The sequence below is a fragment of the Stegostoma tigrinum genome, chromosome 33 (genome assembly GCF_030684315.1).
Source record: "Stegostoma tigrinum isolate sSteTig4 chromosome 33, sSteTig4.hap1, whole genome shotgun sequence".
In the NCBI taxonomy this organism is placed as follows: domain Eukaryota; kingdom Metazoa; phylum Chordata; class Chondrichthyes; order Orectolobiformes; family Stegostomatidae; genus Stegostoma; species Stegostoma tigrinum.
The window spans coordinates 36,734,289-36,752,521 of NC_081386.1; the positions used below are offsets into that span (position 1 = coordinate 36,734,289).

Here is an 18,233-nt window from a genome sequence, read left to right on the forward strand (position 1 = left end):
AACCTAGTTTCACTTTGGACAGTTATCTTTATCAGGGTGATTTTTTTCCCCCACCACCAATCTTGATAGCAACCTTGTTTCATACTTCCAATACAGGCCAATTTCTTCTCAACACTGGATAATCAACTGGTGGAATCTGCTGACTTTAACAAGTTCAGTGAAAGATACTGATATTTTTGTTTACTGAAGGAGTTCTGAACTGTGCCTCTTCATGCATTTTTTTGCACCACCTCGAATTCTACAATACTATCTTCCTTCACATACGCGGGCACATCTCTGCAAGCGATCGTACAGTTTTGTCAATACTCACCTACACATTCTGCCACTTTGGTTATCCAGTTTAAATGGAGCTGCATTCTTATTTTCTTTTTCAAAGGCACTGTTATTAATGCATGCTAATTAGCTAGGACATTGGCAACAGAACTGGTAGAAAGAAAATTTGAACATTTCTGCACAAGTCTTTAAAATTAATGAACTGTAGGCATTAGAAGTAAATAACGCTTTAGACACTGTTGGGTGGACGGGTGGAGCTGGCATGTGTGCACATTTACCAGGGGAAGGTCATAGTGGCTAGGTCGCTGGCGCTGTGCCTCAGAAGGGAAGTCGGGGTGGGGGGGGGGGTGAATAGGAGAATGATAATGACAGGATATTCAATAGTTAGGGGAACAGACAAGAGATTCGGTGGTAGTGAACAGGACTCCCAGATGGCATGTTGCCTCCTGGGTGCCAGAGTCAGGGATGTCTAGGATCGAGTCCATAGGATTCTTAAGGGGGAAGATGAGCAGCCAGAAGTGTGGCATACGTTAGCACCAATGACATAACATGGAAAAAAAAGGTCCTGAAAAGTGAATATAGGGAGTTAGGTTAGTTGCTAAAAGGCAGAACGAGCAGAGTAGTAATCTCAGGATTACTACCAGTGCACGGGCTAGTGAGGCTATGAATAGAGGGCTCTAGAGGATTACAAAGTAGTCAGGAAGGAACTGAAGAACGGACTTAGGAGAGCTAGAAGAGGGCATGGAACAGCCTTGGCTGGTAGGATCAAGGAAGATACCAAGGTGTTTTACGCCTATGTGAGGAACAAGAAAATGGCCAGACTGAGGGAGGACCAATGAGGGAACTTATGTGCAGAGTCGGAGGAGTAGGGGAGGTCCTTAATGAATACTTTGCTTCAGTATTCACCAGTGAGAGGGATCTTGGCCTTTGTGAGGACCGCATGAAACAGGCAGATATGCTCGAACAGATGGATGTTAGATAGGAGGATGTGCTAGAAATTTTTGAAAAACACGAGGATACACAAGTGCCCTGGGCCAGACAGGATATACCCAAGGTTACTACAGGAAGTGAAGGAAGAGACTGCTGCACCTTTGGCGATGATCTTTGCATCCTCACTGTCCACTGGAGTACCAGATGACTGGAGGGTTGCAAGTGTTATTCCTTTGTTCAAGAAAGGGAATAGGGATAATCCTAGAAATTACAGACCAGTCGGTCTTTCTTCTGTGGTGGGCAAATTATTGGAGAGGATTCTGAGAGACAGTATTTATGATTATTTGGAAAAGGACAGTTTGATTAGAAATATTTTTGCGAAGGGTAGGTCATGCTTGACAAGTCTTGTTGAATTCTTTGAGGTTGTGACAAAACACATTGATGAAGGCAGAACAGTGAATGTGGTGTATATGGATTTTAGCAAGGCATTTGATGAGGTTCCCAATGGTAGGCTCATTCAAAAAGCGAGGCATGGGATTCAGGAAACTTTGGCTGCTTGGATACAGAACTGGCTGTCTGATAGAAGACAGAGGGTGGTAGTAGATGGAAATTATTCAGCCTTGAGCTCAGGGACCATTGGTGATCCACAGGGACCTGTTCTGGGACCTCTGCTCTTTATAAATGACTTGGATGAGGAAATGAAAGGGTGGATTAGTAAGTTTGCCAATGACACGAAGACTGGTAGAGTTGTGGACAGCATGGGGGGCTGTTGCAGGTTGCAATGGGACAGACAGGATGCAGAGCTGGGCAAAGAAGTGGCAGATGGAATTCAACCCAGAAAAGTGTGAAGTGATACCGTTGTACAAGGTGATGAGCAGCATAGATAGAGTGGATAGTCAAAGACTTCTTCCCAGTGTGGAAATGACTATTACGAGGGGGCATAATTTTAAGGTGATTGGAGGAAGGTATTGAGGAGAGGTCAGAGGTAGGTTCTTCACACCGAGTTTTGGGTGAGCGGAATGCACTGCCAGCGGAGTCGGAAACATTAAAATGACTCTTGGATAGGCACATGGATGATAGTGAAATGAAGGGTACGCAAGTTAGTTTTGATCTTAGAGTAGGATAATAGGTTTGCACATCGTGGGCCGAACAGCCTGTACTGTTCTATGTTCTTAACAATAACAATGCTATTCATCCCTTAAAACTAGAATCCATTTTTACACAAGTTATCTTAAAAGTATGTATTTTAAGCCAAAGCTCGTGAGTTGATTTCTGTGCCAGAATGGCTTTTACACAGCATGTGGTATACAAAAGATTGGAATTTTGGCTCCAAGAACTCTTTCATGCTTAGTCATCAACTCCAGCAAGTTTTTAACCAAATTAAAATTATCTAGGTTTAACAAAAGAAGTCTACAGTTGATAATTCTTAGTGCTGCAGAGGTTTGTGATCCAGTAAAGTAAAATTGTCCCGCAAAATTCAAGCACGTCATTCTTCAGCAATGTTAAACTTCCTCCTTGCACCTCAGACACATCTTTATCCATTCACGCTCACTCTTACCCGTCTTCACTTTGTCCTGTTCCATGCTCTCCTCTGAAGCTTGTGAGCAAGAAAGCTTCAGCAGAATTCACTAAACAGTGCAGACTTGAAAACGAAGACTGGACCAACATTACTTTCCATTGGAAACAAGCTTTTCTAGCCCTCCAGTCCAAGAAACTATCCTATATGTGCTGCAATTTTGACTGTCATCAAAATCAGCTTAATGCACTTCGGGTAGGAACACCGAGAAATCTCGAGGTGGGCAAAGGGAGCTTTCACACTTCTAACACTTCAGAAGAGCTGCAGTTTCCTTTGATGGTGTTAGGGAGACAGTTTGTGCTTGAGGGTTTGCTAGTTTGTAATTCTTATAACTTTTCCTATTGTATCTACATCTGAGTGAATAATTACATTTAGGTTAAGATTTTACAAATTGATCTCTCCAGATAGGCAGAAAAGTTTCAATATTACAAGTCCATTTGAAAAGTAAAGGCAAAATATTATATAGATGCTGGAGATCTGAAATTTAAAAAAAGCTGAAGCTTTCCTGGTAGCAGCTACAGAGAGAAAGAGTTAATGTTTCAAGCTCTTTGTAACTAAGTTGCTTCTCTCTCCACAGATGCTGCCAGACCTGCTAAGTTTCTTCAGCACTTGGTTTTCATTTAAAAAGTAATTCATGCAGTATGGAAAAGTGAAATGATTTCAGAGCATCAGTTTTTGGATTAGAGTTTTAAGCATTTAAAAAGATGGAACATCTTTATCCTCCTTGTCCCTTACCTGTGCCTGGAACTGTAATTTCTTACTTGTTATTGTTGGTATTTGAGTTTATGCTACCTGCAGAGGGGAACCTCATGCAACATACAGCAAACATGGAGACTGATGTTTGAAATTCATGGCCAGAAGCATGCAGTAATGCTAAAGTGATAACTGTCCTTGTGGGATGGTACATCATATCTTTTCACAAGACAAAGGCAAACAAAAACTATTAGGGGGGGGGGGCATATTGGAGCAAGTTAGTCCTTGATACTGGCTAATGTCACAATGTAGCTTCCAGAAGATTTACTCAAGGAGAAAATATTAATTGGATGTATACATGAAAGTTAAAAAATTATTCCCATCACAAGGGAAGGGAAAGGGAAAGCGACAGGGAGTGTGATGGTAAATAAAAAGGCAAGCAGCAGGTTAGCATGTGTGCAGGAGGGTGTCAGTTCAAGGCAGGCTATGAAAGAAGCAAAAAGGAAGGATAACTCGGGAGGTATTATTAGAGATGTTGGAAATCATGAGGGTAAGAAAGCTAGCATAAAGGAACTTTACCTGAATGCTTGCAGCATTTGTAACAAGGTTGATGAGTTAATGGCACAAATCACCGCGAATGAATATGATTTGGTAGCCATTACGGAGACTTTGTTACAGGATGGTCATGACTGGAAGTTAAATTTCCAGGGGTACCAGACTATTCGGAAGGACAGACAGGAAGGTAAGGGAAGTGGTGTGGCTCTGATATTCAAGGACGACATCAGGGCAGTGCTCAGATGATATAGGTTCTATGGAGAATGAGGGTGAATCCATTTGGGTGGAAATTAGAAATTCTAAGAGGGAAAAGTCATTGATAGGCATAGTCTATAGGCCAACAAATAATAACATCACATGGCAATAAACAAAGAAATAACTAATGTCTGTAAAAATGGTACAGCAATTATCATGGGAGATTTTAATCCACATGTAAATTGTTTGAACCAGCTCTGTCAGGGTAGCGTTGAGGAGGAGTTCGTTGAGTGTATCCGTGATAGTTTTCTTGAACAGTGTGTAATGGAACCAGCGAGCGAGCTATCCTACATCTGGTCCTGCGTAATGAGACAGGAGTAATTAATGACCTCATAGTTAGGGATCCTCTTGGAAGGAGTGACCACAGAATGACTGAATGTAGGATACAGATGGGGAGTATGAAGATAAAATCCAAAACCAGGGTCCTATGCTTGAACAAGGGAGACTACAATAGAATGAGGGAGGACCTGGCTAAAGTAGACTGGAAACAAAGATTTTACAGTGGGACAGTTGACGAGCAGTGGCAGACTTTCAAAGCAATTTTTCAAAGTGCTCAGCAAAAGTATATTCCAATAAAAAGGAAATAATCTGCCAAGGAAATAAGGGAGTCTATCAAATTGAAAGAGAAAGCATACAAAGTGACCAAAAACAGCATGAAACTAGAAGATTGGGAAAACATTGAAGGTCAACAGAAAGCCACAAAAAGAGCTATTAAGAAAAGCAAGATAGAACATGAGAAAAAACTAGCACAAAATATAGAGACAGACAGCAAAAGTTTGTATATTTATACAAAACAACAAAGAAAAAGTGGCTAAAGTAAACATTGGCCCTTTACAGGACGAGATGGGGAATTTAGTTATAGGACATGATGAAATGGCCGAGGCATTGAACCGGTATTTTGTATCAGTCTTCACAGTGGAAGGCACTCATAACATGCCAGTAATTGACAAACAGACGAAGATAGGTGAGGACCTGGAAACAATCATTATTACAGAAGAGGTAATGTTGGGCAAGCTAATGGAGCTGAGGATTGACAAGTCACCTGGCCCTGATGGAATGCATCCCAGGGTACTAAGCGAGATGTCGGGAGAAATGGCAGGTGCACTGGTGGTAATTTTCCAAAATTCGCTGGACTCTGGGGCAGTCCCTGCAGATTGGAAAACAGCAAATGTGACATCACTATTTAAAAAGAGAGGTAGACAAAAGATGGGGAGTTATAGACCAGTTAGCTTAACCTCTGTAATGGGGAAGATACTTGAGTCTATTATCAAGGAAGAAATAGCAAGGCATCGCGATAGAAATTATCTTGCTGGGCAGACGCAGCATAGGTTCATGAAGGGCAGGTTATGCTTGACAAATCTTTTGGAATTCTGTGAAGCCATTAGGAGCAAGGTGGACAAGGTGGGAAAACAATTTTGATTAGGGGGGACAAAAAACAAAGCTGTGGATGTTGGGGGCGGGAGAAGAAAAAAAAAATCAGCAAGTCCGGTAGCATCTATGGAGAGAAATCAGAGTCATTGGACCCGAAATGTTAACTGTGATTTCTATCCACAGATGTTGCCAGACCTGAGATTTTCCAGCAATTTCTGTTTTTGTTAGTAATATGGTTAGAACCCTATAAGGGTTATCTGAAGCTCAGAAAGTTTAAGTACAATTGCAAAATGAATTCAAGAAAGATGCTATTGGACCCTCAAAACAGAATAGAAAGTAAGTTTATAGCTGTATAACCATTTAGCAGGGTATTCAGATAATATAGGATAACTAGACTAGGAGCTGTTATCTTATAACGACTGTGCATTTCAACAAGACTTCCAGAAGCACTGTCCCAAGGAAATTACAGCAAATAGATGTGGCAGAGAGAGGAACTCTCTGGCCAAGTACATAAAGTAAAAGCATTAGAACAGATGGGATTGCATCTTATCATGTGTTTTGAAATCTTGCAAATTGTGTTATGTAAATACTTTGTTGTATATCTTTGTGTAATGACTTGTTTTTTTGATAAAACCAGATCTGCAGCATTGTATAGCAAAGTGTGGAGCTGGATGAACACAGCTGGCCAAGCAGCATCCAAGGGGCACTCTCCCATCACTGACCCCTTCACCCGCCTCCAACACAAGACCTCCTCCTGGACACCACACCCAGGCCTCCTACCCTCCCTCAACCTCTTCATCTCCAACTGCCATCGAGGCATCAACCACCTCAACCTCTCCACCCCTCTCACCAACTCCAACCTCTCCTCCGCAGAACGTGCAGCCCTCTGCTCCCTCCGCTCCAATCCCAACCTCACTGTAAAACCCATAGACAAGGGAGGCGCAGTTGTAGTATGGCACACCGACCTTTACCAAACCATCATCTCCAATGCCATCCATGACTTCATCACCTGAGGTGGCCTCCTACTCAGCCTCCAAACTCATCGTTGTCCAACCCCGCACCGCCCACTTCTATCTCCTTCCCAAAACCCACAAACCCACCTACCCTGGCTGACGTATTGTCACCGCCTGCTCCTGCCCCACCGAACTCATCTCCATCTATCTGGGCTCTATTTTCTCCCCCTTGGTCCAGGAACTCCCCACCTACATCCATGACACCACCCACGCCCTCCACAACTTCCAATTCCCGGGTCCCCAATACCTCATTTTCACCATAGACGTCCAGTCCCTATACACCTGCATTCCTCATGCAGACGGCCTTAAGGCCCTCCACTTCTTCCTGTCCCATAGACCCGACCAGTCCCCCTCCACCGACACCCTCATTCGCTTAGTTGAACTCATCCTCACCCTCAACAACTTCTCTTTCGATTCCTCCCACTTCCTACAGAAAAAAAGGGGGTGGCCATGGGTACCCGCATGGGCCCAAGCTGTGCCTGCCTCTTTGTAGGTTATGTGGAACAGTCCCTCTTTCGCACCTACGCTGGCCCTAAACCCCACCTCTTCCTTCGTTACAATGATGACTGTATTGGTGCCACCTCATGCTCCCAAGAGGAGCTCAAACAGTTCATCCACTTCACCAACACCTTCCACCCCAACCTTAATTTCACCTGGACCATCTCTAACACATTCCTCACCTTCCTGGGCCATTCTGTCTCCATCTCAGGCTGCCACCTACAAGCCGATGTCCATTTCAAGCCCACCGACTCCCCACAGCTACCTGGAATACACCTCCACCCACCCACCTTCCTTCCTGCAAAAATTCCATCCCCTATTCCCAATTTCCAATTCCTTCACCTCCGCCGCATCTGCTTCAAGGATGAGGCATTCCACTCCCGTACATCTCAGATGTCCTCATTCTTCAAGGACCGCAACATCCCCCTCATCCTCACATACCATCCCACCAACGTCCGGATGCAACACATCATCCTCCAACACTTCGGCCATCTACAATTTGAACCCACCACCAAAGACATTTTTCCAACCCCATCCTTGTCTGCCTTCCAGAGAGACCACTCTCTCTGTGACTCCCTTGTCCGCTCCACACTCCCCTCCAACCTCACCAAACCCAGCACTTTCCCCTGCAACCGCAGGAAGTGCTACACCTGCCCCCACACCACCTCCCTCGCCCCTATCCCAGGCCCCAAGATGACTTTCCACAAGAAGCAGATGTTCACCTGCACATCCGCCAATGTGGTATACTGCATCCACTGTACCTGGTATGGCTTCCTCGACATTGGGGAAAACCAAGCAGAGGCTTGGGGACCGCTCTGCCGACCACCTCTGCTCGGTTCGCAATAAACAACTGCACCTCCCAGTCGCGAACCATTTCAACTCCCCCTCCCATTGCTGAGACGACATGTCCATCCTGGGCCTCCTGCAGTGCCACAATGATGCCACCCGAAGGTTGCAGGAACAGCAACTCACATTCCACTGGGGAACCCTGCAGCCCAATGGTATCACTGTGGACTTCACAAGCTTCAAAATCTTCCCTTCCCCCCACTGCATCCCAAAACCAGCCGAGTTCATCCCCGCCTGCCTAACCTGTTCTTCCTCTCACCTATCCCCTCTTCCCACCTCAAGCCACACCTCCATTTCCTAATTACTAACCTCATTCTGCCCCCTTGATCTGTCCATCCTCCCTGGACTCCCTCCTTCCTACCTCCCCACCCATACTGTCCTCTCCACCTATCTTCTCCTCTATCCATCTTCAGTCCACCTCTCCCTCTCTCCTGTTTATTTCAGAATCCTCTCCCCAGCCCCCTTTTCTCAAGGGTCTAGGCCTGAAACGTCAGCTCTCCTGCTCCTAAGATGCTGCTTGGCCTGCTGTGTTCATCCAGCTCCACTCTTTGTTGTCTCGGATTCTCTAGCATCTGCAGTTCCCATTATCTCTGCAACATTGTATGTTTGTTTCACCAGGACTCCTTGATTGAAAAAAAAATCAAGCCAGCTTCCAGACTGGGATCTAACTTAGGATAACTGGAATAGGAGCCATATCTTTTAACGACAGCACATTTCAACAGGACATCCAGAAGCACTGCCCCAGGAAAATTACAACAAAAATGGTAATAGTGAAATTATTTGCACAAGATATAAACTAACACAAGAAATACAAATCCAATCAAGGTTGAAATGTTATGTCACAAATATTCAAAGCCATAATGAATAGGTTAGGAGTTAAACAATTAAGAGTCAAATCTTTAGCTTATCACACACAATTTCAAACAGCATTGGAAGGATGGCATCAAATTTTAAATACAGCAATCAAATCTTATGGTTAAAAATGCTCTAATGATTGAAGAAAGAATTCCCTTATTACTGTTTGCCATTGAGAATATGCCTAGTGAGTCCACTGGATTCAATCCTTTTAATATGACATAGGAACATAAGTGAAGAACTCAAATTGATGAAAGGAAAAATTATAAATCAAAGCTCAAACTATACGTCAAACCTATGGTTGCTTTCTTTGAAACTTGAAACAAAGTGAGTGTTTTCCAAAAAGCAGTTCAAAAATGCTCAACGAAAAAATAAAAATTAGAGCTGTCGCCAAAGATCAAAATACTCTTGCTGGAGATAAGATAATCTCATTGCTTGCCTCTGTATAATTAAAAGCAAGGGTCACGGGGCCTGGCCAAAATCAAAAAGAAACTCAATGATGTGCCTATGTAGTGAGTACTCTGGACAAGATAGAAAATTCAGTGCAGCTAACATTGTATAAGCAAGATATGATGACAGGAAGGATAGTCATCAGAAGAGTACATTTACAGTAGTGAAAGAAAGAGGGTGTGAAATAATACAGTAATGGGCAAATGAATCAGAAATTGAAAATTCATGACTTGATCTTCTAGTGATCAAATCAGATATCACGGAAAAGATTAAAATGGAAAATTACGCTATCTTCCAGACAACTAAGTGACTTGGAAAAGCTACGGACAGGCCGGGGCGGGGGAGGTTAGTCAGATCTACAGTGCAGATAAAGGCTCTTTGGTCTGTCACGGCCACACCGGTCAAAAACAACCACCTACGCAGTCCACGATAACAGAGTGTGGAGCTGGATGAACACAGCAGGCCAAGCAGCATCTCAGGAGCACAGGAGCTGACGTTTCGGGCCGAGACTCTTCATCAGAGCGCTTCACACTTTATTATCTTGGATTCGCCAGCATCTGCAGTTCCCATTATCTCTCACCTACCCATTCTAATGCCATTTTCCAGCACTTGACCCAGTGCCTTCTGCGCCTTGGTATCAAGTGCACTGAAAACAAATGTTGGAGATCACAGCAAGTCAGACAGCATCCATGTCACCTAGACTCAAAACATTAGTGTGCTCTCTCGCCATGGATGCTGTCTGAACCGCTGTGATCGCCAGTATTTGTTGTTTTCAGCACAGATTCCAGCATCTGCAGTAATTTGCTCTTACGTTATGAGTGCGTCTGCCTTGACCCACCTTTACAGGCAGAGAGTTCCAGATCCCCACCACCCCCTAGATGAAAAAGATTTGCCTCATTTCCTTGAAGCCTTCTGCCCCTTCTGCTCCATTTTTATTTGCAGCAGCAGCAGGGGTGGTGACAGCGAGGACTAGGGGCCTGCTGGGAGTTAAGTTCTTCATTTCGTAAGTGCAGCTGAGTGGGAGCGGTTGAATTGCGCTGAGAAGCCGAGTGAACTGATATATTTGGACAGTGGCTCAATGTGACACACTACCCGTGTGTCCTCTGACAACAAAATAAAACAGACTCTGTAGTGTGTTGATAAGGTAAGGATTTTCTTTTTTAAAAAAATTCGTACACTGGTAAGTACAGATGAAATTTTAATTCATTTATCTAGTATTTGATATGACAGTAGGACTAAGTTAAGCTTAAGAGTAAAAATAGCAGGGGATCCTATACGCGTGTCATGCTCTTGTCGCTTAATGTGGGAGCTCAGGGATGCGGCTGATGTCCCTAACTCCTACATGTGCAAGACATGTCCAGCTTCAGCTCATTAGACCGCATGACAGCTCTGGAGCTGTGGATGGACTCAGTTTGGAGCATCCGCGATGCTGAGGAAATCATGGACAGCATGTTCAGCAAATTGGTCACACCGCAGATTCGAATTGCCGGGGGAGAAAGGGAATGGGTGACCAAAAGGCAGAGAAAAAGCAGGAGGGCGGTGCAGGTGTCTCCTGCGGTCATCTCCCTCCAAAACAGGTATTCCATTTTGGATACTGTTGGGGGAGATGGCTCAACAGCAAAGGCAGCAGTAGCCAGGTTCACGGTGGGGGAAAAAGAGTGGAAGGGCTATAGTCATAGGGAATTCAATTGCAAGAGGAGTAGACAGGCAGTTCTGGAGTCGAAAATGAGATTCCCGAATGGCAAGTTGCCTCCCAGATGCACAGTTCAGGGATCAAAAGCAGGACATTCTGAAGGGGGAGGGTGAACAGCTAGCTGTCATAGTGTATACAGGCACCAATGATATGGGTAATAAATGGGATGAGGTCCTACGAGCAGAATTTAGGGAATTAGGAGCCCAGTTAAAAAGTAGGACGTCAAAGGTAGTAATCTCAGGATTGCTACCAGTGTCATGTGCTAGTCAGAGTAGAAATGAAAGAATAGGCAGGATAAATGAGTGGCTTGAGAGATGGTGCAGGACGGAGGGGTTCAGGTTTTTGGGACATTGGGACTGGTTCTGGGGAAATGGGACTATTACGAATTGGATGGTCTACACCTGAGCAGGACTGGAACCAATGTCCTCGGGGGCACTTTTGCTAATGCTGTGGAGCAGGGTTTAAACGAATGTGGCAGGGGGATGGGAACCAAATGGGGAGGTTAATGGACAGCAAGGAGGCAGTAACTAAAGCCTGTAAGGAACTAAAGAAGTCAGTGTGACTAAGGGGAAGAGTAGGCAGACAGCAGATGATGAACGCAAAGGGACAGGTCTGAAGTGCATTTGTTTTAATGAGAGAAATGTAGTAGGTAAGGCAGATGAACTTAGGGCTTGGATTAGAACCTGGGAGTATGATATTATTGCTATTACTGAGACTTGGTTGAGGGAAGGGCATGATTGGCAATTAAACATTCCAGATGTTTCAGGTGGGTTAGAGAGAGATAAAAGGGGTGGAGGAGGAGGACACTGTGGAAGACTCTAGCAGCGAGGCAATGTGGGCAGAGCTCAGAAATAGGAAGGGTGTGGTAACAACGTTGGGGCTGTACTACAGGCCTCCCAACAGCGAGCATGAGATAGAGGATCAAATATGTAGACAGATTATGGAAAGATGTAGGAGCAACAGGGTGGTGGTGATGATGGTGATGAGATATTTTAAATTTTCCCAACATTGACTTTGGTTCAGGGTTTAGATGGAGCAGAATTTGTAAGGAGCATCCAGGAGAATTTTATGAGCAGTATGTAAATAGTCCAACTCGGGAAGGGGCCGTACTGGACCTGGTGTTGGGGAATGAGCCCAGCCAGGTGGTTGAAGTTTCAGTAGGGGATCACTTTGGGAATAGTAATCACAATTCCCTAAGTGTTAGAATGCTGATGGACAAAGACGACAGTAGTCCTAAAGGAAGTGTACTAAATTGGGGAAGGCCAACCATAACAAAATTTGGCAGGAGCTGGGGAATGTGGATTGGGAGCAGCTGTTTGAGGGTAAATCCACATTTGATATGTGGGAGGCTTTTAAAGAGGTTGATTAGAGTGCAGGACAGACATGTCCTGTGAAAATGAGGGATTGAAAGGACCAGGTTAGGGATCCATGGATGACAGGTGAAATTGAGAGACTAACAAAGAGGAAAAAGGAAGCATACACAAGGCCTAGGCAACTGAAAACCGATGAAGCTTTGGAAGAATATCAGGAAAGTAGGACCAATTTGAAATGAGGAATTAAGAGGGCTAAAAGGGGTCAAGAAATAGCTTTGGCAAACAGGGTTAAGGAAAATCTCAAAGCCTTCTGTTCGTACGTAAGGAGCAAGAGGGTAATTAGGGAAGGGTTGGCCTACTCAAGGACAAAGGAAGAAAGCTATGCAAGGCATCAGAAAATGAGCGAGATTCTTAATGAGTACTTTGCACTGGTATTCAGAGGAGAGAGGCATGACGGATGTTGAGATTAAGGATAGATGTTTGATTACTTTAAGTCAAGTCAGCATAAGGAGGGGGGAGGTGTTGCGTATTCTAAAAGGCATTAGGGTGGACAAGTCCCCATGGGATCTATCCCAGGTTACTGAGAGAAACAAGAAAGGAAATAGCTGAGGCCTTAACAGATATCTCTGAAGCATCCTCGAGCATGGGTGAGGGCCTGGAGGACTGGAGACTTGCTAATGCTGTCCCCTGGTTTAAAGGAGGATAGCAAGGCTAATCCAGCTAATTATAGACCAGTGAGCCTGACGTCAGTGGTGGGGAATTTGCTGCAGAAAATAGATGGATAGAATCAATTTGCATTTGGAAGAAAATGGGCTTTATTACTGATAGGTAGCATGGTTTTGTGGGAGGAAGGTCATGTCTTACCAATCTGATATAATTCTTTGAGGAAGTGACAAAGTTGATAGATGAGGGAAGGGTCGTAGATGTCATATACATGGACTTCAGTAAGGTGTTTGATAAGATGCCCCATAGCAGGCTGCTAGAGAAAGTGAAGTCGCATGGGGCCCAGGGTGTACTAGCTGGATGGACAGAGAACTGGCTGGGCAACAGGAGACAGAGTTGTAGTGGAAGGGAGTTTCTCAAAATGGAGAACTGGGAGCAGTGGTGTTCCACAGGGATCCGTGTTGGGGCCACAGTTGCTTGTGATGTACATAAATGATCCAGAGGAAGGTGCAGATGGTCTGATTAGCAAGTTTGCAGATGACACTAAGATTGGTGGAGTAGCAGATCATGAAGGGGACTGTTGGAGAATGCAGCAGAATATAGTTAGATTGCAGTGATAATGGGAACTGCAGATGCTGGAGAATCCAAGATAACAAAAAGTGTGAAGCTAGATGAACACAGCAGGCCAAGCAGCATCTCAGGAGCACAAAAGCTGACGTTTCGGGCCTAGAGCCCCCTCTGAAGAAGAGTCTAGGCCTGAAACGTCAGCTTTTGTGCTCCTGAGATGCTGCTTGGCCTGCTGTGTTCATCCAGCTTCACACTTTGTTATCATAGTTAGATTGCAGAGTTGGGTGGAGAAATGGCAGATGGAGTTCAATCCAGGCAAATGCGAGGTGAAGCATTTTGGAAGATCCAACTCAAGACTGAGCTATACGGAAAATGGAAAAGTCCTGGGAAAAACTGATGCACAGGGAGATCTGGGTGTTCAGGTCCATTGTACCTTGAAGGTGGCAACACAGATTAATAGACTGGTCAAGAAAGCATATGGCATGCTTTCATTCATCGGACAGGGTACTGAGTACAAGAGTTGGCAGGTCATGTTATAGTTACATAGAACTTTGGTTCAGCCACATTTAGAGCACTGCGTACAGTTTCGGTCGCCACATTACCAAAAGGATGTGGATGCTTTGGAGAGGGTGCAGAGGAGATATACTGCATCCACTGTACCTGGTGTGGCTTCCTCTACATTGGGGAAACCAAGCGGAGGCTTGGGGACCACTTTGCAGAACACCTCTGCTCAGTTCGCAACAAACAACTGCACCTCCCAGTCGCCAACCATTTCCACTCCCCCTCCCATTCTTTAAAATGATATGTCCATCATGGGCCTCCTGCAGTGCCACAATGATGCCACCCAAAGGTTGCAGGAACAGCAACTCATATTCCGCTTGGGAACCCTGCAGCCTAATGGTATCAATGTGGACTTCACCAGCTTCAAAATCTCCCCTTCCCCCACCGCATCCCTAAACCAGCCCAGTTCGTCCCCTCCACCCACTGCATCCCAAAACCAGTCCAACCTGTCTCTGCCTCCCTAACCTGTTCTTCCTCTCACCCATCCCTTCCTCCCACCCCAAGCCGCACCCCCATCTACCTACTAACCTCATCCCACCTCCTTGACCTGTCCGTCTTCCCTGGACTGTCCTATCCCCTCCCTACCTCCCCACCTAAACTCTCTCCACCTATCTTCTTTTCTCTCCATCTTCAGTCCGCCTCCCCCTCTCTCCCTAATTATTCCAGAACCCTCACCCCATCCCCCTCTCTGATGAAGGGTCTAGGCCCGAAACGTCAGCTTTTGTGCTCCTGAGATGCTGCTTGGCCTGCTGTGTTCATCCAGCCTCACATTTTATTATCTTGGATTCTCCAGGATGTTGCCTGGTCTAGAGGGCGCTAACTATGAAGAGAGGTTGAGTAGATTAGAATTATTTACATTAGAAAGACAGGTTGAGGGAGTACATGATTTAGGTCTATAAAATCATGAGAGGTATAGACAGGGTGGATAGAAAGAAGCTTATTTCCCAACAGAGTGGGGGACTCAATTACTAGGGCTCATAAACTTTAGCCTTCTCACCTTGAAATTAAGGGAGACATGCATGGAAAGTACTTTATGCAGAGGGTGGGGGGTGCCTGGAACGTGTAGCCAGCGGCGGGCACGATAGCGTCATTTAAATGTATCTAGACAGATAGGTGAATGGGCAGGGAGCAAAGGGATAATAGGCGACAGGTTGAGATAGAGGATCTCAATGGGCGCAGGTTTGGAGGACCGCAGGGCCTGTTCCTGCACTGTAATTTTCTTTGTTGTCTTAAATCTATATTTATAAATGATGTTAATGTAGGGATGTACTACAGACTCAACCCAGAGAACATAGCCTAAGTGGGAAGAGATTAAGTTCACGATCATAGAATCACTTTCAAACACATATCCAGCTCTCTTTGAAATATCGTGTGGAATCTATCTCCACCCCACTCTCCCAGGCAGTGCATTCCAAATCCTAACAACTGAGTAAGGGAGTTTCTAATCTCACTCCTAGTGCTCTTGCTGTTGGGTCTTGAAACTGTGACCCCTTGTTACCAACATACCAACTAGAAAACAGAATGTCCTCCTTTACCCTGTCAAAATGGTTCATCATTTTGAACACCTTAATTAGATCATTTTGATCTTCTCCACTCCAAGGAGAACAAGCACAATTTTCTCATATTTCCTTGAGTCTAATACTTCTTATTCCTGGCATCATTCTAGTAAGTCTCCATTGCACTCTCTCCAGGGCTTTAAATAAGCCCATCCTTCCTTGAATAAAAAGTGATCAGAACTGAACATATTAATGTGGTCTGACCAATGTTTTGTAGAAGCACATCATCACTTCCTTGCTTTTAGTCTCTATGCCTCTATTTATAAACCCAAGGATCCTATAAGCCTTCTTCACAACTATTTTAACTGACTTGTCCACCCTCAGCAAATTATGCACTTGAACCCAGAGGGCTTTCTGATCCTGTACTCCCCTCAAATTCGGTCTGAGTCTATATTACCAGTGTTTCTTCTATCAAAATGTATTACCTCACATTTCTGTGCATTGAAATTCATTCACCAGGTGTCAACTTTTCAATGACATCAAAAACAGAAGCTGCTGGAAAAGTTCAACAAGTCTGGCAGCATCTGTGAAGAGAAAATCAGAGTTACCATTTCAGGTCTGGTGACCCTTCCTCAGAAACGAAACACTGGCTCTGATTTTCTCTTCACAGCTGCTACCAGACCTGCTGAGCTTTTCCAGCAGCTTCTGTTTTTGTTCCTGATTAACAGCATCCGCAGTTCTTTTCATTTCAAATTTTCAATGGCCCTCTGAAGTCACCCAGGATCATCCGCACGATTTACTATTCTCCCTAACTTAGTGTCATCTTGTTTTGCCCTTTGCACCCAACTCTAAATCATTTAGAGGAATCAGAAAAGGCATGTGTCCCAACACCAATCCTTGGGGAACAGGACTTTCAACTCTTCTGCCATCTGAGAAATATCCATCTCTACTCACCCTCTGTTTACTAACTTGTTGCCAACTTCTAAAGGGTGACACAGCGGTTAGCACTGTCACCTCACAGCAACAGGAACCCAGGTTCAATTCAAACCTTGGCTGACCATGTGGAGTTTGCACATTGTCTGCGTGTGCATTTCCACCAGGTGATCCAGTTTTCCGTCCAAAGATGCGCAGTTTAGGTAGAGTGTCCATGCTAAATTGCTCTGTAGTGTCGAGGGATATGCAAGCTAGATGAGTTATGGGGATAGGGTGAAATGCTCTTTCCCAAGTCAGTACAGGCTCAATGGGTTGAACGGTCTCTTTCTGCACTGTAGCGATCCTATGATTTTATCACTGTAATGCTCAGTTGCTCAATACCAACATTTTCAACAGGCCATTGTTTCGATCTTAAAACGTTGGAAAATGGTGACAAAGTACTCATTTAGTACCCGACTACCATATCCTTTCCTTCAAATAAGCAGCCTATCCTGCTTGTTCCTTACGGGCCCCACTCTTTCACTAATACTATAAATAAATACTACTTGTTTTAGAGCAGCTTGCCATCTTTTCTTGTACTTCCTCTTAGCCTTAGTCATTCCAGCCCTAGTCTCTTTTCTGCATTTGAGATATTCTCCCTGATTTCTATTGTTGTTATTCTGGTATGCACCATATGCCGCTGTTTCTTTCCTTGTTTTCTCATCAATACAATCCATCATCCAGGGTACTTGCTTTGGATGCCTTCTATTTATTTCCCACGGTTATGCAACTAGTTTGTTATTCATCTCTTGATCCTATTTATCTCTCAGCAAAGTCTCCTATTTTTATCCAACAAAAATGTGTTCCCAATTAACCTGTTCCAGTTCAATTTTTCGACCCCCAAAATCTACCCTTTTACAGTCTGGGATCTTAATCCTTCACTGATTTTTATTCTCTTCCAACTTAATATCGAACCCTGTGTTATAATTTCAAATTCCCAAATGCTGCCCCGGAAATGACATTCTCCACCGGATCTACCTCATTTCCTATGATCAGATCCAGAACAGCTTCCTCCCTGGTAGGACCAGAGAGTTCCTGCCCCCTCAGCTTCAAGAATCATACCAGACTTGAAACTTTAACTCGAGTTGTCTCTACACAGATACTGTCAGACCTTTTGAGTTTCTCCAGCAAAATGATTTTATTTCTGACGTCCAATATCCACAGCATTTTGCTTTCTTTATTCAAAAGCCCAAGTGTGTTCAGTAATGGGTGTCATTAACATACTGAAGTCTGTCCACTGCAACCTTTCCACGCCTCAGGAGTTCGTCTTCGGAACAGTATGTTGCCAGCAGCACAGTGTAGATCTGTACTTTGCTGTTAGCTTCAGTGATGTCAGCCCTTTTGCACGTCCTGATGAAAATGCTTGGATACCAATCATGCCTTTAAAATTTAATAATCTTTTACAAACTCCTGAACAAAGATGAAAAGGAAAGTGGAAACTTCTCATTTTAGAGAACTGCAGGGAGTTTGTTTCAGCTTAGTAAAATGCAAGTTTTTAAACGGAGTTTTCAATTAAAACAAAAATCCAATATAATTTCACTGCTGGGAGATACTTCAATATCCCATTTCACGCAGTGGTTCCCTACAGGGAGAACAATTGACCAAAACTGTACCTACACGCACCCAAAAAAGACCCGAGTTATGAAGCAATAG

General features: G+C 44.3%; 1 protein-coding gene across 1 annotated transcript in view; it reads right to left on the minus strand.

Moving 5' to 3' along the window:
* trpm7 (transient receptor potential cation channel, subfamily M, member 7) overlaps positions 1-16,130 on the minus strand; it is a 130,585-nt gene extending 114,455 nt beyond the window's left edge. Inside the window, exon 1 of the mRNA XM_059639294.1 lies at positions 16,094-16,130. Within this exon, the coding sequence (XP_059495277.1) occupies positions 16,094-16,120 (27 nt within the window). The 5' untranslated portion in view covers positions 16,121-16,130. The remainder of the gene's footprint in view (positions 1-16,093) is intronic.
* Between the last annotated feature and the right edge of the window lie 2,103 nt (positions 16,131-18,233).